The following is a 24833-nucleotide window of genomic DNA, read 5'->3' as shown; positions in this document are numbered from 1 at the left end:
ATTATGATTATATTCATATGTCTGTGCAAACTATTCCAACAATGAAATTTTTTTTATCTTATTAAAGAATTTTTATTCTAAAACTCATGAGTATTGCATAAGAAACAACATTTTAAAATAAAATATAAAGCAATTCCATGTAAAAAAAAATTACATTAGTCACATTTATTCCTAACAAAAAATCAATGTTTAAAGTGATGTAAAATTTAACTTTAATACTTGCATATTATTTAATTATTTAACCCTTTTCATTTTTGTATTCACATTTTTTGTGTGTGTTTACAGCAGATTTTGTTTTCTTTTTCAATAAAACTTTTCTATTTCTCACATTAACACAACATTTTAGATAAAGACAGCCTAACATCTCTTTTATTTAAAATTTTTTTGTATCCACGACAGTTATATAGCAGTAACAAAACAATTGCCTTGACCACTATGAATATAAAAAATAAATAAAAGCAAAGGAGGGGGGAGGGAGGTTAAAAAATAAACAAAAATAAGGAGTTGGGTAGGATGAATGTCTTCCTTCTACATGGAATTACTCTAAAGTTTAAAAAAAAAGGTTAAATATTGATTATTCCTATAAATTAAAAAATAATAAAAATACCCCAATTGACACAAGCACTTCATTTTGCTTTAACTGAAATAGATGTGATACTTTAATCTTATTAATTTGAAATGAAGTAAGCTGAAGGTCACGATTTAAAAGATGCAAATAACCTTGGCTATGTTTTTGTGAAGTTAAAGAAAATAATCAGCATTTATGTTAAATACATACATGCATACATACATTTATTACAAAAATTTGCATTTTTTATACTCAAAAAAGTTGTTAATGAGTATTTATATTGATCAAGTATTTTGTTATTTTTGGTCAAGTATTTTTGTTATTTTTGGTCAAGTATTTTTGTTATTTTTGGTCAAGTATTTTTGTTATTTATTTAATTTTTTCAGTTGACACAATGTAATATCTAGTAGTGTAATTCTCTGTGTTTTTTGATCTATTTTTATTTTTTTTTACATGTGTTATAAATCTAACAGTAAGATTATTCTAACCAAAAACAGAGCAAGATTACTCTAACCAAAAACACAGTAAGATTATTCTAACCAAAAACACAGTAAGATTATTCTAAACAAAAACAGAGTAAGATTACTTTAACCAAAAACACAGTAAGATTATTCTAAACAAAAACAGAGTAAGATTACTCTAACCAAAAACACAGTAAGATTATTCTAACCAAAAACACAGTAAGATTATTCTAACCAAAAACACAGTAAGATTATTCTAACCAAAAACAGAGTAAGATTATTCTAACCAAAAACAGAGTAAGATTACTCTAACCAAAAACACAATAAGATTATTCTAACCAAAAACACAGTAAGATTATTCTAACCAAAAACACAGTAAGATTATTCTAGCCAAAAACACAGTAAGATTATTCTAACCAAAAACACAGTAAGATTATTCTAACCAGAAACAAGGTAAGATTATTCTAACCAAATACATGGTAAGATTATTCTAACCAAAAACAAAGTAAAGTTAAAATTAAAAATTAAAAAAAAAGTTATGCATACTGTAGTCATGCAGCAAAAAGTACAATAACTTATCTAGACTCTAAATTTGTGTCAATAGAGCAATTTTTAAACGATCAAAAGCAATTAAAAGCAAAAAGACTTATTTACCTAATACCTGTAAAACTAACACTATAAAATATAAAAAATATAATAATTGACTTGAAAAGAAATAAAACCAAAACATTAAAACTATCCTTAAAATACTATTTATTTTGATTTTCTTTCTAAGTATTCTTCAAAAATCATGTTGTCAGAAATATATAGTATCACTGTACTGTATTACTTTTAAAAAGCATGAAGCTCTTTATTTAATTAGAACAGCTGCTTACCTTCATAATATAAAGTTCAACAGTAACTACAGTAACAGAACCATATAGGTCAACAGTAAAACTTAAAAGTTGTGATTAGACACAGATTTTTTTAAACTCAAAAATTTGAACTGCAATAACGTGACACGTCTCATAATTAAGATTGTTAAGGAATTTGAAAAGATATCTCCTACTAAAAGTTTTCCACTTCCACTTGATGCCGATGTTATTGTAATGCCCTAGAAAAATATTTACAATTTACAGAAAATATTAATGATATATATACATAGATACAAACATACATACATAATTATATATATATATGTGTGTGTGTGTGTGTGTGTGTGTGTGTGTGTGTGTGTGTGTGTGTGTGTGTGTGTGTGTGTGTGTGTGTGTGTGTGTGTGTGTGTGGGTGTGTGTGTTTGTGTGAGTATGTGCGGTTTATATTATATAACAACTTTAAAATGCATTCTACAAAATAGAGTGCCTAATGTTCTTAATGTTCTTTTATATATATATATATATATATATATATATATATATATATATATATATATATATATATATATATATATATATATATATATATATATATATACATGCACACACACATATATATATATACATATATATATATATATATATATATATATATATATATATATATGTGTGTGTGTGTGTGTGTGTGTGTATATATATGTATATATATACATATATATATGTATATATACATATATATATATATATATATGTATATATATACATATATATACATGTATATATATATATACATACATATATATACACAGTGCTCGAAATGGGAAGGCAGGATGCGGCAGGATGTCATCCTGTCACCTCTTTGTAAATCTCTATATATAAATGCCTGATATATAGAGACTTTTATGTCTTTTATGTACTTTTATATATATATATTTTATTTTTATTTATTTATTTTTAACATCTTTGCTTCCAACAAGGCTGCAAGCAACCACTAATTAAATTTGGAAGTTACTGGAAGAGAAAAGATGAAGTTTATAGAGCAAGATAACGATTAACAGATGACTTAAAAGATTGCAAATTATATGAATCAAGAAAACAAGATGAACAAAGCAAATTCCAAAAAACTGATGTTTGAGGAAAAAAACTACATGAATAAGAATTTTTGGAGTAATTAGGAACAGCCAAAGTAAAAGGATGAGGCTTAATTAAATTAAGAGTAACACAAGAATGAATTTCAGTAGATGGCGCTAGCACTTTAGAGCAGTACCCATTAAAGGATTTATAGAAAAGAATTAATAAAAAGTATTTATAGAAAGAGAAATAACATTACGATGATGTTATAATGGTTGGAGGTTGGCTGCAAGAGCAGATCGAATTATGTTTACAATGTGTTTTTGCACCTTTCCTAAAAGAGAAAAGGGCATCATTGGAAGATCGGCTCCAGATATGGCAACAGTATTCCATACAAGGACGAATTTGAGAATTATAGAGATAAAGAATAGAATCCAGAGTAAGAAAGTGGTGAGCACAATAAAGAGATACAACCTTAGCAAATGCTAATTTTGCAATCAATTTGATATGTGGCTTCCAAGTAGGATCGGAAGTAGGAGTTAATCCTAGAAATCGAAAGTAGGAGTTAATTCTAATAAATATAGGAAGATGTAGATTATTGCAACAACAATTAGCTGAAAAAAAAATTGAATTTTAGCTGAGTTAAAGTTCACCAGTCATTGAGAGCCTCATGCTGTAGCAACAGTGAGATCCTTTTCAAGCTCAAATGCCCCCCCCCTCCAAAACAAATCAGAGAGTGTTGGTTTTTTATCAAGACAAAAATAAATGATAGAATCAAATAAATTACCACAAAACAAGTTTAATCTATTAATTAAGAAAAACAAATCTAGAAGTGTTATTTTTCAAATGTGCATATTGTGGAATTTTAATTTTGATTCAATTTTTTTGTTTTTTTGTTTTTTAATATTAAATAAATAAATTTAATATTACATTTTTTATTATTATTTAACAAAAATTAATTTTTTTCTTTGCACTAGATTTGTATAAATGAATTAAAGGATGTTTGTTTTACACTTTTAAGTTTTTTTAACTTTATTTACACTATTTTTCAATTGCAGCTTTGCAAATAACAATATTTTTTTTAAAAGTTAAATAAAATAAAAATATTACAAACAAAAAATTATTTATTATTTTGAAAAATTAACAATAGAGTTATATCCATAAAAGAAGTTTTTTATTTAATTGTAAAAAAATAAACTTTTTATAGAATGTCATTTAAAGTTTGTAATAACAAAACAAATTTTAAAAAATGGCGGCGCTAATTAAAATTAAACTTGATGCATACTATTTTTTAGCTGTTTTTTTTTTTTTTTTTAAATTTGGTGATTATTTTTGTTTTTGTTTGTTATGAGAATTAAATAAAAATAAATATTATTGCGCTTGCATGATGATAAAGGAAAACTTTTTGATAAAAGAAGAAAAGCTTTATGCCATATATATTTTATTAAAGAAGTTTGCTCAAGTTGTGCAGTTTTATTCAATCCTTCTAAGAAAGAGACCATTTTTGTAAACAATTCTTGAAGTTGTTAGTTCTGACTCTAACAAAGTTTTTCCTGCACCAATAAGCTTCGTTAACTTACATATAACTTTATCACAAGTTTTGTGAGCCATTATTTACAGTTTTACACTTACTTCTATAGCATGTTTACATGTTCCTATTTTTCTTTTGAAATACGATTAATAATCAATTGTTAAAATTATTACTTGTGGTCCGAATTTAGCATAAACTAATATAAATAAAAAGATAAACCAAATATTTTCTAACTATGCCATCGGTACAATTTTAACAAATTACTATTGACTTATAAAAAATATCCTAGATTATTGCAATTTTGGATCAATAGTATTCCATACTAGAGTTGTTAGCCCTTAGCCTTGGCATTGGCCTAGCCTTAAGGCCAAATATTAAGGCCTTGGCCTTGAAATTTTCGGCCCTGGCCTTGTTTTGGCCTTGGACTTCATAAAAAATACATAAAATTAAAGAATTAAAAGTTTTCATACTTTATTTTTTGTTTTCGGCTTTCATATATATATCTACAAGTATATTTTCTTATTGACTTCTGTTGAATTCTGTGCATAACCTTGATATAATTTCACAACATATGGATTTATTGTCACAGCACTTGCCAGCTACAGTTTTGTTAATAATTGGCTTTAACGTAAAGCAAAAATTAAAGTGTTTGGTCTTGAAAATGTTTGAATAGGCCTCGGCTTGAAACTCTTATTTTTGGCCTTGTAACATGTGGCCTTGGCCTTGCTACTTTTGGCCTTGTTAACAATTCTGCTCCATACAGAGATGAATAAGAGATTTGTAGAGGTAGAGAATGAATCAGGAGTAAGATAATGGTAAGAACAATAAAGAGAAGCAAATTTAGCAGATGCTAACTTTAGAAAAGACTAGCATGCCAAACTTTATCAAAAGCTTTGTCAAGGGCACTAGCCTTTGCCTTACCATCTCTCTCTAAATACAATAGAATCTTTTTGTCACAAGAGGTAGCAAGTCATTATATTGGCTGTATATATATATATATATATATATATATATATATATATATATATATATATATATATATATATATATATATATATATACATATATATATATATATATATATATATATATATATATATATATATATATATATATATATACACATATATACAGCCCTCGGAATTAGGAAAAATGAGGTCGGCAATAATTTGCTGACCTTAATCTGTGTGAGGTAGGCATCTGGTCAACAGAAAAAATATGATATAGAAATGAGGTCAGCAATTTTTTGCCAACCTCAAACACTTCTAGGTCAGCAGTTAGGTTGGCATATAAATGTATATATACTAAACATACACACACACACACGCACACATATAAAAATGAAGTCCTCAGAATTAGGGTCTGCATTGCATCAGAGAATGCCATACTAATTGGTGACCTGACAATGTCTAAGGTCAGCAATTTTTAGCCAACCTAGTTTTTTTGTTTTTGTGAAGAAAAAAATTTTCTTAAATAATAATGCTTTTTTATGGAATATATCTATTTGATCAAGTTGCTTTTTTATGAAATATTTATACATAAGCGTGTATAAGTTTTTTTAGATTATTTTCTATCGAGTTTTAATTTCCACAAACTTTTTTTTCACAAACTTTTTTTTTTGGATTATCACCTCAATATTTATTAGCAATTCTCTACAGTCTACACAGTTTGAAACTTAATTTTATTTGCTTTTTATTAATTAAATTAATAAATTAGTTAAATTCTAAATAAATACAGGCCTTGTTAAGACGCGTTTAGCAGCTTGCATTTTATGTACAAAATGGCAAAAATATTTTTATTCTAAAACATTTAAATTATCTTTTAGTATCATTTTTGTAACATTTACTCAGAAAAAGTTTGTAAAAAAAATTTAACTGCAACTGAATTTTTTGTTGTTGAAGAAACTGATTATTATGTATGACTTTTTAATTAAAAGACAATTAAATATGATTTACAAAACTACAAAATTAAATTTAAAAATTTAAATTTAATTTTGAAGGAATGTAAAACAGTTAGTAAAACATAGAATGTAAAATTTAGTTTCAAAGGAATGTAAAAAAGTTTTGCAATATTTATTATAGAAAATTTTTTTACTATTATTTACTAAAGCTTAGTTTGCGATAATTGTAGAAATTTTGTTGTACAAACAATAATGTTTGATAATTAAAACATTTTTTTGTGTAAGTTGAACAACATAACGTCGGTTGTACAACAAAATTTATGTTGTAAAGCAAAGGTTGCAAAAATAGAATCAAATCAGTTTTGGCAACAACAATTCACAATTGTTAAACAACATGTCGACAACTATTGAAAACTAAGCTTAACTAATTCATATGGTAAAACATAGGTCTCTCTATCATAGCTTAAAATATGTGAATACTGAATTATGTGAAAATTAAATTAAAATATGTTAATAATAAATAATGTGAAAATATTAAACTATGTGAATATTTTATTCTATGATGCAAATCCAATAAAATATTTGTAAACATAGTTATTATGTATACAAGTAACATAATAATTATGTTTACAAATATCTTATTATTAACTGATAAAATCTATCTATAAATTGTTTATAATCTTTAGTAAAAATAGTTAAATACGTAAAAATATAAATAAAACATCATAAAATAACAAAAGATTATGTTAAGTATAAGATGCTTTTAAGAAACAAATTATAAGGAAATATAATCTTTTTCAAACACAGAATTTAAATTTTATCAGCAATTTTCTTTTCAACTAGTTTAAATGATTTTTAAAGCAATTTAGAATTAAAATTAAATGCAAAGTGGTACTTTAAAACATGCTGATGACAACCAACAATGTAAATATCAAACTTGAGTTTAAGTTACATTTATCAGTGTTTAGCATTTTCATTGCGCAATAAAATCTCATAAAAAGGCCAAAAAATAGTTAGAACAAAACTAAAAAGTGAACGAAAAAAGAGAATTTAAATTCTGAATAAAATAATTAAAATAAAAACAGAAAAATTTTTTATTTTAATTTTAAATAAAATAATTGAGATAAAAACAAAATATAAAATATTTTATTAAAATTTTAAATAAAATAATTATATAATATATATATATAGGCTTTTAAAGGAATGTTGTGCGATCAAACTCTATTGCTGACCATCCAAATAATTTTTTTTTATTTACAACTTGGCCATGACTGTTAAGATATTTTGATGATTTCAACATTTCAGAAATCCATTGAAAAAAGAAACACTAAGCTAAACTTAAACAAAGGAAAAAAACTTAAAAAAATAAAGAAAAAAGAAAACAATTTGTGACGGAAAAGAAAATATAAAAGCTTTATATTGAAACTCAAAAAACTCAAACTTAAAGCAAAAATTGCTTTTCTTTACATTTTTAATTGCATTTGAAATAAATTACTTTGAAACTTATCTTTTGGAACGCTTTACTAAAGTTGTGCGAAATGTTTTCACAAATTGCTTCTAAATATTGTTTAATATATGAACAAATTTAATTTAAATTATTAAAAAGTGAAATTAAATTATTGAAAAGAAAAAAATATATTTTTAAATTGTATACACATTTTTCTCAAAAACTTTATGTAATAAAATAACGTAGTCTTTTTAAAATAGTAATTTTTCATCATTTCTTTGAATAGTAAGTCAAGTTTAAAATAAAGCTTTTAAACGATTCTTTGTAAAAATAGAAACAAAAAAAATTAAAGCAATTAAACCCCTCTGTTGCAATGGGAAGATTTAATTCAACTCAAAACTTGAGAAAATATTCTTTTTATTTTTTCAATTTACTTTAAGCTTAAGATTTTTAGAAAGACATGGAAAAATATTTTCAAATGTTTAAATTTATCATAAAAATACAGTGGAGAAAATAGAATTAGCCTCACCATGTACTGATCCAATATTTTGTAAATCTGTACGCAAGTTTGTGCGGTGTATCTTTTGTATCCACCCACATATAATTATTGTTACAAACAACAACTTTTTAGATTATAATATAGCATAATTAAATTGCAGTACATTTGATAAAACCATAAAATATATAATACTTGATATTTGCGGTAACAAATAGAATTAGCCTCATCAATAATTATTTTCAGTTTTCTTGTATATTTTGATCTGGTGATACGCATTTGCGACTTAGTTTTTTATTATTATTTGTAAGTTAAACAAAGACTGTGAAATCAGTGCTTATAAACTTTTTAACATTTGGTTTTTGATACCTTAATTTGAAATGGGATGTATTAAGCGTTTAACGAATGAAGAATTAGCAGTAATCAAAGCATACAAAGATACAGGCTTATCTATTCGGGAAATTGCCAAGAAAATTAATTTTCTTGGCAATTTCCCAAATAGATAAGCCTGTATTTGTGACTTAGTTTTTTATTATTATTTGTAAGTTAAACAAAGACTGAAAAATCAGTGCTTATAAACTTTTTAACATTTGGTTTTTGATACCTTAATTTGAAATGGGATGTGGTAAGCGTTTAACGAATGAAGAATTAGCAGTAATCAAAGCATACAAAGATACAGGCTTATCTATTCGGGAAATTGCCAAGAAAAATAAAAGTTAATAATTACTTCAAGATTGGCATTAATTATGGAGCTTATAAGGGAAGTGGTGGCAAACATAAAATTGATAATCGTACTAAACAAGTTATTGTACGCCGTGCTGCTACTCAGCACATGACTGCATCTCAAATTCATACTGATTTACAATTACCTGTATCTGTCCAACATGTGAGACAAATCTTACATGAAGATCCAAACACAGTTTGGAAAAAGCATAAACCAAAACCAAAACTTACTGCTCATCATAAAGAAGTTAGATTACAATTTGCAAAAGAACACATGTCTTGGCAGGAAGTGTGGCATTAAGTTCTCTTTAGTGATGAAAAAAAGTTCAATTTAGATGATCCTGATGGCTATCAATATTACTGGCACGATCTTCGAAAAGAGAAAGAAACTCGGTTGAGTCGTATCTTTGGTGGTGGAACTATAATGGTTTAGGGGGCTTTATCCTTTGCTGGAAAACTTTAACTGGTATGGATTTCAACAAAAATGAATTCACAGGACTACATTGACTTATTAGAAATAAGTTTGCTTGAACATGGTGAGGAATTGATAAGTGAAAATTTCAATTTCCAACAAGATAATGCTGCTATCCATAATTCAAAGCTTACAAAAGCTTGGTTTAGAGAATATTAACGTAATGGAATGACCCGCATGTAGTCCGGATCTTAACCCAATTGAAAATCTATGGGGAATACTTTCAAGAAAGGTTTATGAAAATGGTAAGCGACTTGAATCCACCTTGGAGCTGAAAACTTGTATCAGAGAAGCTTGGAATGAAATATCTATAAACTATCCAAAATATTGTGACTAGTATGTCAAGTTGCATATTTGAAGTCATTAAAAATTCAGGAAGCAATACTAAATATTAAATGAGCATAAAAACAAAATATTTATTTTATTTTTTTGTATATAACGTTAATGAGGCTAAATCAATTTTCTCCACAAATTGAATACTTTTAATTTTTTTTCCATTTGTAATTAATTAAACATTTTAAATTCTAAACTTTTTAGTTGTAGTAGAAGATAATAAGAAATAAGTAGATTTAATAACTGTTTCACAGCCATTTTTGTTAAATTAGAACAAAAAAAAAAGGTGAGGCTAATTCTATTTCCTTTGCTGTATATGCCTACTAAAAAAAAGCTAAATATAAAATTCGATCTACCTAAAATGTGTTTATTTTAAACGATCATTATATTCGTTTTTTATTTTATTTAAAGCATTCGTATATATATATATATATATATATATATATATATATATATATATATATATATATATATATATATATATATATATATATATATATATATATATATATACATTTTCCAATGCTTGTGTATATATACACACATATATATACACAAGCATCGGAAAATGTTTTAAATTACAAAACTCAACTATTAGTGGATTGGTAAAGAAATATAAGCACACTGGTACAGCTGAAAGGTCTATTGGATCTGGGAGAATACCTAAAACATCAAAAAAGGAAGATCGCTATATTCTTAACGCCGTCAAAAAAGATAGTAAAATCACATGTTTTTAGATAAAACTAGATTTGAACCTTACTAATATCTCAAATTGGACAATATCTCGTCAAATAAAAGCATCAGGGGAGTTTTTTGCTGGAAAGCAAATAAAAAAACTCTTTGTTAGTGAAATCAATTGCAAAAAAAGATTAAATTGGTGCATTGAGCACAAAGATTGCACATGTGAGCAATGGGCTAAAGTTATTTGGAGCAATGAGTCTCCTTTTGTGTTGTTTTATAATGGTCAATCTCATTGTTGGAAATTAATTGGGGAAAAGTTTAACTCACAAACATGCAAGGCAACCATTAAACATGACAAAAAGATTGATATTTGGGGTTGTTTTAGTGCACACAAAGTTGGAAATCTTTACTGGGCAGAGGGTATCATGAACCAACATTTGTATCACAAAATCATAGTTTATCAATTATAGAAGAACTTTTCTCTAATAATGACTACATCTTTCATCAAGATAACAATCCCTAACATATGACACGGTTAAATAAAAAATATCTAGAATCGAAATTGATACCAGTTATGTCTGGCCAGCACAGTCTCCTTATTTAAATCCAATCTATTGAAATTCATTGGTCTATATTGGATAGAAAATTGCAAGATCATCAGGCAACAAATAAAGATGAACTGTTCTAAATTCTCCTTGCTTGTTGGAATGCTTTACCAAATGACTTATTAAAAAGACTTGTAGATAGTATGCCTTCTTGATGCGCAAAAGTCATAAGAAACAAAGGATGGTCAATTAGATACTAATACAGCTAAAACTTGAAAAGTACTTTACAAATCCTGATTTCTTTTCATTACATGTAATGTAATGAAAAGAAATCAGGATTTGTATACAATAATATTATATACATTTCTTTAAAAATTTTCTTGAATTACTTTTACTATATGAGTTTAAGACATTTTTTGTTGTTGTTTTTTTTTATCAAAAAATTGAGTGTGGCTTTTTTTTTGGCACCCTGCTGTGTATATATATATACACACACAGCATTTATATATATATATATATATATATATATATATATATATATATATATATATATATATATATATATATATATATATATATATATATATATATATATATATATATATATATATAGTATATATATATATATATATATATATATATATATATATATATATATATATATATATATACATATATATATAGGCGAAAAAGTTTTAAAATAAAACGAATTAAATAAATAGAAATGTTTAATTAAAAAAAACCATAAGCATGCATATCCGTAGACTAAATGAGAAAGGTCAAACCAAAAAAACATTAGATACCACAACTTTTATAATTTATTGCTATTACTATGAAAAATGTAAGTATAATAAAGGTACTATTAAAAATTTAAGTATGAATAATTTTTTCATTAAAATGTTTTCATTCAATTTTTTCGTTCAAATAGCTGTGAGAAAACAATTTGGTTTAATAAATCAATTTATATTTCGTTAAGTTTATGCAGTTTATGCATAAGTATATGCTTAAACTGCATAAACTTATTTATGCATAAGTATATGCTTAAATTATTTATTTGGAAAAAAATTTACTTATAAAATAATTTTTTTTTTAATTTAAATTTTTTGTTTAATTTTTTGTTTATAGTTTGCAATAATCACTGGTTTAACTCTTGCAATAGAATGTTTTTACTTCAAAACTATTTTCAAGAAGCAAAAAAAAATTTACTATTCAAAATGATTACAATTTAAATAAAAATTTTTTCCTCATTTGGATGTTCCAAATCTGATACCGTTACTTTAGCTAGATATATATTTAACTTTCAGGAACGGATGCCGCTGCAATTGAATTTATAATTATTGAACGTTATAATTTTTTAAATTTTTCTTATTTTTTTTTATTGCTATTTCGAATTTTAATCACAAAAATATTTGCATGAGAGAATTTTAGAAGACTGTAATTCTTTTGTTAAAATAGATTTCTTTAAAAAAAAAATTCCTAGAAGCAACTTGTGTATTTACAGAAAATGTTTAATCTTGATATTGCTTTAAACAAAATTTAAATATAAAAAAAAAGGTATCAAATCTATTTGAAATTACTCGTTATAATAATTTTTAGTTAAAAGCTTATATTATGTGTTAACAACAAATAAGATATGAATAGATTTTATTTTTTTATTTTAGATCATTAGTATGGGTAACTGTTGCGAGTCTTTGAGTATATTAAGTAAATTAATTAATTGATAAAGTAATATTTGAGTAACTGTAAGTTACTGTAGTAACTTTACTGTTTGTTTTGAATTAGTTAATAAGTAAATTTACTGTGATGTACCTTATCCATTCAGTAAATCAAAGTAAATGTAACTTTAAAAGGTTCAGGGTCATTAAAGCAAAAAGCGTGAAGCAAAAAAGTTACTGGTTTCTATTAGCATTAATTAACAATTAGAAAAATATTTTAATAAAAACAAATTATATATTTTAATATACTTAAAGTAGTAAAACTATTAATATAAATTTGTTGATAAAATAATAATTTAAATTATTAATAATATGTTAATTTTGTGCAACATTTTTAAAAACAAAGATAAAAACCAAGCTATTTTGTTGTAAAAAAAAAAAAAGAAAAAAAAATTCGCCTTGACGTCTTTTCCCTTGTAAACTATTCGCTTTAACGACCTTTTAAAATATTATAGGCTTCCGCGCAGAGATTTAAAGTCATTTAAATTAAAAAGTGCTAATGTTGAATAAAAATCTCTGCGTGATCATGCTTCTATTCAAATTGTCATGCTTCTATTCAAGTGATAAATTTAGCGAGACATTAATAAAAAAATTTCGACAAAAACACTACTTATAAAAATTGCTAAAAAAAATTTCTAAATTACAAAGAAAAAACTAAACCAAAAAAAAACAACAAACAAATCGCAAAAACATTTTTTTTAAGAAAAAAGTAATCGCAAAGGCATGAAAAGCAATTGCAATATGCTTAATTCCAGCCCTGTAGATATATATATATATACATACATACATACATACATACATACATACATACATACATACATACATTCATACATACATACATACATACATACATACATACATACATACATACATACATACATACATACATACATACATATATACATACATACATATATATATATATATATATATATATATATATATATATATATATATATATATATATATATATATATATATATATATATATATATATATATATATATATATATATATACATTTATGTGAGTAAGTTTATTTATTAAAAACAATTGTATAATATAAATACATTTATATAAAAAAGTAACCTTTAAACTAGAGAAATCTTGTTTTGTATCTGGATCTTTCATTAAATCTCTTTCAAAAAAATTAAACTTTCGCCACTAAAAAATACAAAAAGCAAAGAATGAATAATCTATTTATATTTTTAAAAAATATGCTGCTCTGCTTTGACCAAAGTCTTAACCTTTTGATGAAATAATTCATTCTTTACTATAATAATACAATATCACATTAATCTGCAAAGAGTCACTAGATAGCAGCCAATTTATTAAACTTTTGAAAGTCAATGAACAATGCTACTTTATCAAAATCAATAAACAAACTATTATATTAATGGTTCCAACCTTCATTTTTATTTTACATTATGACTAAGTAGTAAAACCATTATCAAGCATTATCATATATATATATATATATATATATATATATATATATATATATATATATATATATATATATATATATATATATATATATATATATATATATATATATATATAAATATATATATATATATATATATATATATATATATATATATATATATATATATATATAGTTAATTTTTATTTAGGTGCGTAGTTTTGTTATGGATTAATCTAGTCATAGTTTTGTTATGGAGCTTTGTTGTTATTTGTGCAAAATTTTGCTTTATATAAAATATTTTATCTTAGTTATTCTGCTACAAAAAATTAAGTGTCAGCAACATAATCTTTTTGAATGAAATTTGGAATGAACATAGAAAATATATTTTTAATTTATTTATTTATTTGGCGAATATTTATACAGGATAAATTACTTCAAAAATTATTACAATTCTGTTATCAATGTAAGTCCTGTTATAAAATATAATAAAAATTATAATCAAATGAAGCAATAAGGTTATTAGAAATTTTATATAAAAAAATTTTTTTTAAATAAATTTTTAAATTCAGTCAATGGGTTGACAACAAGAATTTTCAAGAATGGTGATTTTGTGTTCACTTTGTACTTGCTGTTAGCATTTATTATATGAGATGTACATGTATGCAAAGAGTCTGTCTTATCTGTTTTTGATTTTGGCAAGTTGAGACAAAGATTTCCACAGTAGGTTAAATTGGGTATAATAGTCTCAACTGGCCCCAGTAAATTAAAAAAAAAAAAACCAACACACCTTTGATACTAATTTTATATCTGATCAATAAAGAAGTATTTTAAATGAGAAAATTCAAAATTAGCAGTGATAACTACAAAAAAGAACAACACCAAAATGTAGTTTAACTAATCTATTTTTTATAAATTATCTATGCTCATACAAATTTTTCAACAAATAAAACAACAAAATACATCTTACAACACATACTCCAAGCACATTATGATAAAATAATCAAATATTTTGACAAAATTATTTCCATAAATTGACTGATAAGCGCATACTTATATATATACATATATATATATATATATATATATATATATATATATATATATATATATATATATATATATATATATATATATATATATATATATGTATATATATGTATATATATATATATATAAATATATATATATATATATATATATATATATATATATATATATATATATATATATATATATATATATATATATATATATATATATATATATATATATATATATATATATATATATATATATATATATATATATATATATATATATATATATATACACACACAATTTGTTGACCTCATTTGGAGTTTTACTTGTATTAACTTAAGATGAACTTTTACTTGTATTAACTTAAAAACTTTTACTTGTATTAACTTAAGATGAACTTTTAATTGTATTAACTTAAAATAACAATATTTTTTTCCAAATAAAAAAAAAACTCCCCCATCAGTGCAGATGAAAATTTGGTCCCAGATGTCTAAAAATGCAAAAAATTCAAGTTTTTGCATTTATAATGGACAGTGTCACTTAACAAAATTTCAAAAATACTGTGAGAGTTATTTTTGCAGCTTGATCTATATACTTTTAGATTATATTATGTTTTTTGGTAAAAGGGAAGGGTTGATCTTAACCATTTGCAATTGTGTGTATATTTGAGAGTTTGGGGGGGGGGACTTTTAATTTTTGTTTTTCATGTACTTTAAATATAAAACAATTTTGCAATTTTTATATTTTTTATTTAAAGAAAGACTATTTTATGGTTTTTATCCAAGATTTTTTATTAGTTGATTTAAATTTTAAACAATGATAAGCTACAACCATTAAGTTTGCTTATCTGCCTTCTTTTGTTTCTTATGTTTAAATGAGTTGTTTAGAGTTGGAAGAGGGGGGAGAAAAGGGAAGTCAAAAAAGAACTTTATGAAATTTTTTTCATTTTTTTGTAAATAAAGAAAAAATCAACAAGCATTTGTTAAAACAAAATTTCTTATTCTGAAGTTTTTTATGTTGGAAAAAGAATTGTAATTATATAACACATTACACATAATACATAACCTTATTAAGAAAACTGTATTACAGAGGTTAGCCTATATGTTAATTTTCTAAACACTTCTACAGTTAATGTGCTTCATATCTATTTTTTTACAGCTTAATGTATTAAAATAGGAGGTTGTCTCCTATGCTTATAAATTTACAATTCAGTTCAAATTTAAATTGACTTAATAATATAGTAATATGTTTTTATGATAAAAATATCAATATATAAATGTTTTTATTTACAATATCTTTAATAAATTCTTTTAAGTTTGATATGCCATTTAGAGACAAGAATGTTGACTTAAAAAGGAATAGAAAGAATTTAAATAAACACAAAATCATAAAGACAAAAATGTGGTTTTAAATGATGAAGGTTTATTTGATGAAAAATAAAAAAACTCATCATTTTGAAAGATAAAACACAAGTTTTAAAAAGTAGACAAGAAGATGTAAATTTTCTCAATGATCAGAAAGGATTGCATTTCAAAAAATGTCGCGAAAAATAAATTTTGCAAAATAGAAAGCAAAGAAAGAAAAGAACTTGGAGATTATGAGAGTCCATTAGGAAACAAACAAAGGTTGTTTAGTAAAAAATTTGAGGAGACAATAAAATGTTTAGATACTTGCGATAATGGAGATAATAAGATAGATAATGGAGATAATAAGACAGTATCTCCAGCCTTTTACTAAAATTTAAAAAGTATATTGTTCCTATTTTTATTCATTATCTGTAAAATAATTACATAAATTAGCTCTTGAATTAGCTCAAACAGAAAAGTCTGCAAGTTATATAAAATTTAGAGATTTTTTGGACCTGAAAACAGATTTTTCTTTAATTTGTTAAAAATAACATTACATTCGACAGAATGGCTGAAAACTAGTTCATTAAACTGGAACTTATTGTGACTATGTGCTATATGTATATATCGCTATATGTTATATACTTCTAGATAATAAAGGATTTTTTAAAAATTTGTCACTGGTCTATTTGCTCTACATTAGAGTGCAGAATGTGCTTCTAATTCTAGCCAAGACCTCATTGAAACTTTTAGAAACAAAAGTAAACAGAGAAGTAAACTTAATGGTTGTAGCTTATCATTGTTTAAAGTTTAAATCAACTGATAAAAAATCTTGGATAAAAACCATAAAATAGTCTTTCTTTGAATAAAAAATGTACTATTACTAAAACGTTTTATATTTAAAGTACATGAAAAACAAAAATTAAAAATCCCCCCCCCCCCAAACTCTCAAATATACACACAATTGCAAATGGTTAAGATCAACTCTTCCCATCATTTTTACCAAAAAACATAATATAATCTAAAAGTAGATAGGTCAAGCTACAAAAATAACTCTAACAGTATTTTTGAGATTTTGTTAAGTAACCCTGCCCCTACTATAAAACTTGAATTTTTCGCATCTTTAGACAGCTGGGACCAAATATTCATCCGTACTGGCAGGGGAGTTTTTTTTTGATTTGGAAAAAAGTATTATTATTTTAAGTTAATACAAGTAAAAGTTGATCTTTTGCTGCTATGCCATTTCCGAAAAAAAGAAATGTGCTTTTTAGTCATACTCCTAATATATATATATATATATATATATATATATATATATATATATATATATATATATATATATATATATATATATATATTATATATATATATATATATATATATATATATATTTCTTGAGCAAAGCAATAGTAATAAATGTGAACATATTTTAAAGAAAAATACGGTATTTTTTAATCTTGACATGTTTCATAGTTAACATACTACATTTTCAAAAGACAAAATTACAATTGAAAACTCTGGATATAAATATTAAATCAAAATTTGAAGACATTACAGAGAAATATTAACAAACAAATTGTTACAAACCAATAAAAATTATAATACAAATTATGATACCGTAAATAGCAAAAAATAAAAATAAAATTATAAGTAAATTATAAAAAACAAAAAAACTTAAAAAAAAACAAAAAAACAAACTAGATAGACAAATTTATATTATAATGAACAGTTTGTTTATTTAAAGATGGGTTTTCTCATTTAATATGGAGTGCTTCTTTAATTTTCAATTTGTTTTTGTTATAAGCAGCATCCAAAACTTTAAAACAATTATAGTTACTTGGATTTAAATTTTACTTATTAAATTTGACTAAATCTAAAGTAAATAAAATCATTAAAAAAAATTGCAAAGATGTTTTAATTAATTTAATTTTCACTACCAATAATTAACAAAACAGTTAATGTATAAAAGATCCACTTCCTAAGCTGCTCAAATCCAATGTTGTTTACAAACTTTCTTGTGCTGGATGTAATACCAGTTATATTGAAGAAACCTCCAGACACTTAACAACAAGGATTCATGAGCGTCTTACAAGTAACAAACAATCTAAAGTTTATAAGCATTTAATTTCGTCTGTTAATTGTCAAAATCTAAGTAACTATAACTGTTTTAAAGAGCATTTTATGAGCATTTAGGAATACGGCGTTTGACAGGGCCCTCCAGGGCTAGTTTACACCCTGTATATATATACATATATATATATATATATATATATATATATATATATATATATATATATATATATATATATATATATCTATATACATATATATATATCTATATATATATATCTATATGCGGTAGTGGTGTAGTGGTAGAGCGCTCGCTTCATAAGCGAGAGGCTGCGAGTTTGATTCCCACCACGTCCCTGGTAGTACCGCGCTCAACTTGTTTCTCCGCGCAGCAGCCTTATTTGTCAAGTTTCGTGTTTCGGAGTTAGTTATAGAGTTAGTTATAGAGTTGAGAGAGGGTTATAATCACAATTAAGTAGCCTCCTCGTCTTTAGTGGCCTTTGAGCCTTGGGGAGGTGAATTAACAAAAAAAAAAAAAATATATATATATATGTATATATATATATATATATATATATATATATATATATATATATATATATATATATATATATATATATATATATATATATATATATATATATATATATACAGGGTGTAAACTAGCTAATAAATTAAAATTCATAAAATTAAAGTTTAATAATGATTCAAAAAATTATTGAAAATTAATTACTATTAAAAACTAATAGAAAAATAACATAAAAAATTATAATTTATAAATAAATAATTGCCGTTATTAGTATAACTACGCGCTTGCAAAACTGCAAAAATATCTCTTAAAAATTTTATTTTTTGAAAATTAAGACTTTCTGAAAATCCCTAAATATATATATATTTTTTTGTTATTCACCTCCTCAAGGCCAAGAATGCCACTACAGATGAGGAGGCTACTTAATAGTGGTTATAACCCTCTCTCAACTCTTAACTCTTAAACAGGAAACCTCGACGAACAAAGCCGCTGCGCGGAGAAACAAGTATATATATATATATATTTATATATATGTATATATATATATATATATTTATATATATGTATATATATATATATATATATATTTATATATATGTATATATATATATATATATTTATATATATGTATATATATTTATATATATGTATATATATATATATGTATATATATATATATATATATATTTTATATATATATATATATATATATATATATATATATATATATATATATATAAATATAAATATAAATATATATATATATATATATATATATATATATATATATATATATATATATATATATATATATATATATATATATATATATATATATATATATATATTAGAGGTGTTCAGGAAAAAAAAATTTTAGAAATTGAAACAAACTGTCTAGATTTGAGGCAAACATCTCATCTTACTCACAAAAACTTTAAGTACCATTGAACTATTCTTTCCTTGCCCTCAAAGCACATGTTGGAAAAAAAGACCAAAAACAGCTTACTTTAAGTGTCTTGAGGGCAAGAGTAGCATAAATATTTTTAATACATTTTTTTAGGGCTTAGATACATATCTGTATTTTTGATTAAAAAAGTATAGTTCATTTCTTTCTCCTCAAAAAACAGTATAATTAACATTTTAAATCTGCCAAAAACTGTTTATTGTTGTTGTGGTGTTACTTTTTTAACTTTTTCAATAATTAAATTCAAACATTGTTATTAAGATTCATAATATAGCTTGCAAATGTTCAAAATAAGAATAGAATTGTTAATTTATGTATGCTTATTATTTGTAATATTTCAATCAAAATAAAATAAACTATTACTACAATTTAACTGTGATCTGCAAAAACTAAAGGTTGCATTTTTTACTTTTTTGAAAAATTTTAAGATTTTATTGCAAAAAACATCATTAGTAATGTGGTAAGACTAGCGGAGCTTTACCCAGAAATCCTGAAAGCAGAGTGAACCCTGTCAACTGATATCAATTTGTTCCATTTTTCTTCTTCGCTGTTGTAACGATAAACATATTACTGCACCATGCTGATTGCTCTTCCAAATGATTTTTGACAACAATAAGGCTATTGGTATAATTTTCAAAAATTTTAAACAAAAACTGCAAATACCAGTATTGCAGTGGAAGTTAAAGCCAGTCTTTCTACTTTCTTCTGTTAAACCACTAAAACTAAATATAAGGTAATAAAACTTATCTACCAAAGAGGCTAAGCTTGGTGGATCTTCCACAGTACTAGCATTTTTTTCTATCTCTTTTCTAATGTCTTTCTTTTCTTTGTTTTCATTTTCAAAGTATTCAGCCTTAAGCATTTTAAATGAAAGAACTGCAACTGCAATTTTTGTTTTCATGCAAAGGCAAATCCTCATCCAATAGAACTAGTGGAATCATAGTTGAGTCCAAGTACAAAGTTTGTTTGTAAAGCGAATCAGACAGCATCAACACACTTTTGGATTCAAACAAAAATTTCTGAAATAATGCATCTGATGGATAGCTTTAATATCCTAGTGTTAAAAGACCCCGATTTGACACAATACTCAATTTTAAATACCACTTGGCATAAAAATAGACCACAAAACTCCGTGATAACTTGATTTCTGCCATCACATTTACCTTCTTTTACTAACCCCATTCTATATATGCTTTGCTAAAGTTCATAGAATTTTCAGCAGCCTTTTCACTTAAACTACCACTAAACTTTTTCCAATCAAAATTGCACAGATAACTTGGAGCATAACTAAAATTAGGATGTTCGAATAAGTTCTTAAATTTTTGAAATAATGGGTTTACTGGTCCTGAACTCAACTCGTATTTATACCATATATCCAAATATTCACAATTCTTAATTCTGTTATGTGATGCCTACATGCTAATTTTAGAAAATCTTTATTTAAATTGCTAGATATCTTTACAAATGAACCTTTTTTGATTCCCGTATTTCATGCATTTGTATCAAAACAGAGAACTCTTACTTTTGTAACAAATTTATATTCCTTTAGTAGGTTCTTAACACTTGTGTCTTGATCCTCACCAGAAGAGGAAGTTAGAGAAGAAACACCTAGGAGGTTTGTCTTATACTTAATGTTCACAAGAACTACCAGCCTGTCAATCTTGAACCTTTTTTCTGCATTAATTTCATAAAGAGTTTTTCCATCAAAATGTATAATACATGGATAAGAAGAAGCTTCTATTGCATTTTTTACATCCTCTTTTGCTAAAGTTGACATATTTTTATTTGCCAATTTCATCTTTCTAAAAGCTGTTAATTTACTGAAATATATATCTGTAAGATCAACACCAGCTTCAGTTAAAATGTTACTTATCACTTTCTGCAAACCATTTAGACATCACTTAACATAACATTAGCCATAAGGGCTATGTTCCTAACATACAAATCTATTGGAATTTCTGCAGTTACTGTACAGTTAGATTGAAATGGTTCTTTTTGATAATAGTTACTAGGCTCAAAATCAGAATCATAGAATGAACCAGTACTCAAATCAGAATTAAGTTCAATTTCATAACTTGACTTTGTTGATCCCAATTCCTTCAATCTATTTTTCTTTCTGTTACTCTCTGCTGTCTACAAGCATAAAATAATATCAATTACAACAAAATGTTTTATAAGAAAAATATTACCTAATATTTTTATGTATATATATATATATATATATATATATATATATATATATATATATATATATATATATATATATATATATATATATATATGTATATATACACATATACATATATATATATATATATATATATATATATATATATATATATATATATATACACATATACATATATATATATATATATATATATATATATATATATATATATATATATATATATATATATATATATATATATATATATATATATACTTGAGGTGCACCTTTGCATCAACTATTTAGCTGATGCATTGACATCGGTCTTGGTTTCCATTTGCTAATGCTGATGGTTTTGAAAAATTAATTTTTTTATTTTAGTGTTTCTATATTATAAGTATAATTATTCCATAAACAAAAATGCATGTATAAGCCTAACTTACTATATAAACATATCTTCGGTCACTAAACCTTTAAATACTTTTTGAACTGTTTTTTATCACGATCCCTCTGCATTTACTGTCTACTTATAATTTAGAAAAACAATTATGACTTATAGATCTAAAATATACAAAGAGATAAGTCTAAAATTAAGAAATGTAATTGTAATGTAAAATGTCAAAAAAAAATTGTGCCACATACTCTTCTTCTTTTTATTTTGCAAAGACAAGTTCCCTTTGTACCAAGGTACTACTCATACACTAAGTTTGCAATCAATCTGCTACAGCTAATAATAATTTTGAACTTTCACAATGCTCTAACCAACTTAGCTACTCCAGTTAGAGATTTAAATATATATATATATATATATATATATATATATATATATATATATATATATATATATATATATATATATATATATATACATAAATTTCTAACTTCTTGGAAATAAACTTAGAAATAAATTAAATAAAAAATATATATAATGAGCAAAGCAATTAAGCATTAAACAAAATTTAGCAAATAAGAAAACATTAATATTAAGCAAACTTTAGCAAATAAACTAGCATTAAAATTGACCATTAACATTTTATTTGAAAAAAAATCTTAATTTATCTATTAGTTAAAAAGAAATAAGTACAAATTCGAATTTAGGGCTGATGCCAATGTATTATTATCATATATGTATATATATATATATATATATATATATATATATATATATATATATATATATATATATATATATATATATATAAATATATATATATATATATATATATATATATATATATATATATATATATATATATATATATATATACATATATATATATATATATAGAGAGAGAGAGAGAGAGAGAGAGAGAGAGATTTTAGTGATGATATTGTGATTTTAGAGATGATATTGTGAATCGATTTTTCAACAATTGTTTGAATTAGCATATACTCAGAGAATGACTGGGCTGAAGTTATGGACAAATGTTGTTTGTTTTACATACTAATGACAAACTGGTCAAATCTATCATGAAATTCGAATTCAAAAAAAAAATCAAAGTAAAAATTACAAAAAACATGCGACCTGAACAGACCAAATAAATATTTTATTGTGACCTTCATTAAAACATTAAAACTAGGGCACTTGTCATTTTAATCGAAGATGAACTTTTACCCAATTTAAAAAGTTTATCCTGTGAAAACATATATAATAATTCTTGTAGTTTTTATTACATGCATAAAATTATTACATGCATTAAAACTTTAATTTCATTCACAAATTCATATTGAACTTTTCCAAATAAAAAGACGTAATCGAAACTGAGTTGTTTTTTTAATAAAGATATTTCCAATTTTGTAACCACCATTTAGTAGGTGATTACAAAACTGAAAAAAAAGTTAATTTTAAAAGCATAGAAAATTTACCTGGCTATAACCCATTGCATATTTCTACTTAAAACTAGCTAAAATTTAAAATAGTTAGCAATATATTTTAAATCGTCAAATTAAAAAATAAACATTGTTTCAGAATATTTAGTGGCTTTAAAATCTGGTTTCCAAAGTATAACCCCGTGTAAGTCCGAGCGGGTTTACGGCATCTAAAGTTTAGCTGAGAAAAAAAAATTGTTCTTTAAAAGATAACGAATTGCCTTTAAAATATAACGAAAAATTATTATTTGAGGAATATCAATTGGTTTCAGTTCTGATTGCGTCTACTTAAAGATATGAAAAAGTTACTCTATATATATATATTTTTTTACTTTACAATTACGTAAGTATTACATAAGTATTATTCTATAACACAATGAGTACTTTAATAGCGGCCGTACGAAACTATAAAATTTTTCTAACTAGTAGAACCTTCGCTTCCAACAAGGCTGCAAGAAACCACTAATTCGAATTGGATGTTACTGGAAGAGAAAAAATGAAGATTGTAGAGCAAGATAACGGTTGACAGACAACCTAAAAAAAACAAATTATACGAATCAGTATAGCAAGATGAAGGAAGCGAATTCCAAAGAGCTGATGTTCAAGGAAAAAAACTAGACAA

At 24.3% G+C, this 24833-nt stretch overlaps 1 protein-coding gene across 1 annotated transcript in view; it reads right to left on the bottom strand.

Moving 5' to 3' along the window:
• Positions 1-24359, bottom strand: part of LOC136071852 (vacuolar protein sorting-associated protein 11 homolog) — a 138414-nt gene extending 114055 nt beyond the window's left edge. Inside the window, exons 1-4 of the mRNA XM_065797352.1 lie at positions 24209-24359; positions 13886-13960; positions 2071-2122; positions 608-729 (exon numbers count right to left, since the gene is read on the bottom strand). Coding sequence (XP_065653424.1) covers positions 608-729; positions 2071-2122; positions 13886-13960; positions 24209-24223 — 264 coding nt within the window. The 5' untranslated portion in view covers positions 24224-24359. The remainder of the gene's footprint in view (positions 1-607; positions 730-2070; positions 2123-13885; positions 13961-24208) is intronic.
• Between the last annotated feature and the right edge of the window lie 474 nt (positions 24360-24833).

Source organism: Hydra vulgaris, chromosome 05, assembly GCF_038396675.1.
Source record: "Hydra vulgaris chromosome 05, alternate assembly HydraT2T_AEP".
In the NCBI taxonomy this organism is placed as follows: domain Eukaryota; kingdom Metazoa; phylum Cnidaria; class Hydrozoa; order Anthoathecata; family Hydridae; genus Hydra; species Hydra vulgaris.
Note: the sequence above shows the minus strand (reverse complement) of the source record. Positions and strands in the feature narration are given on the sequence as shown.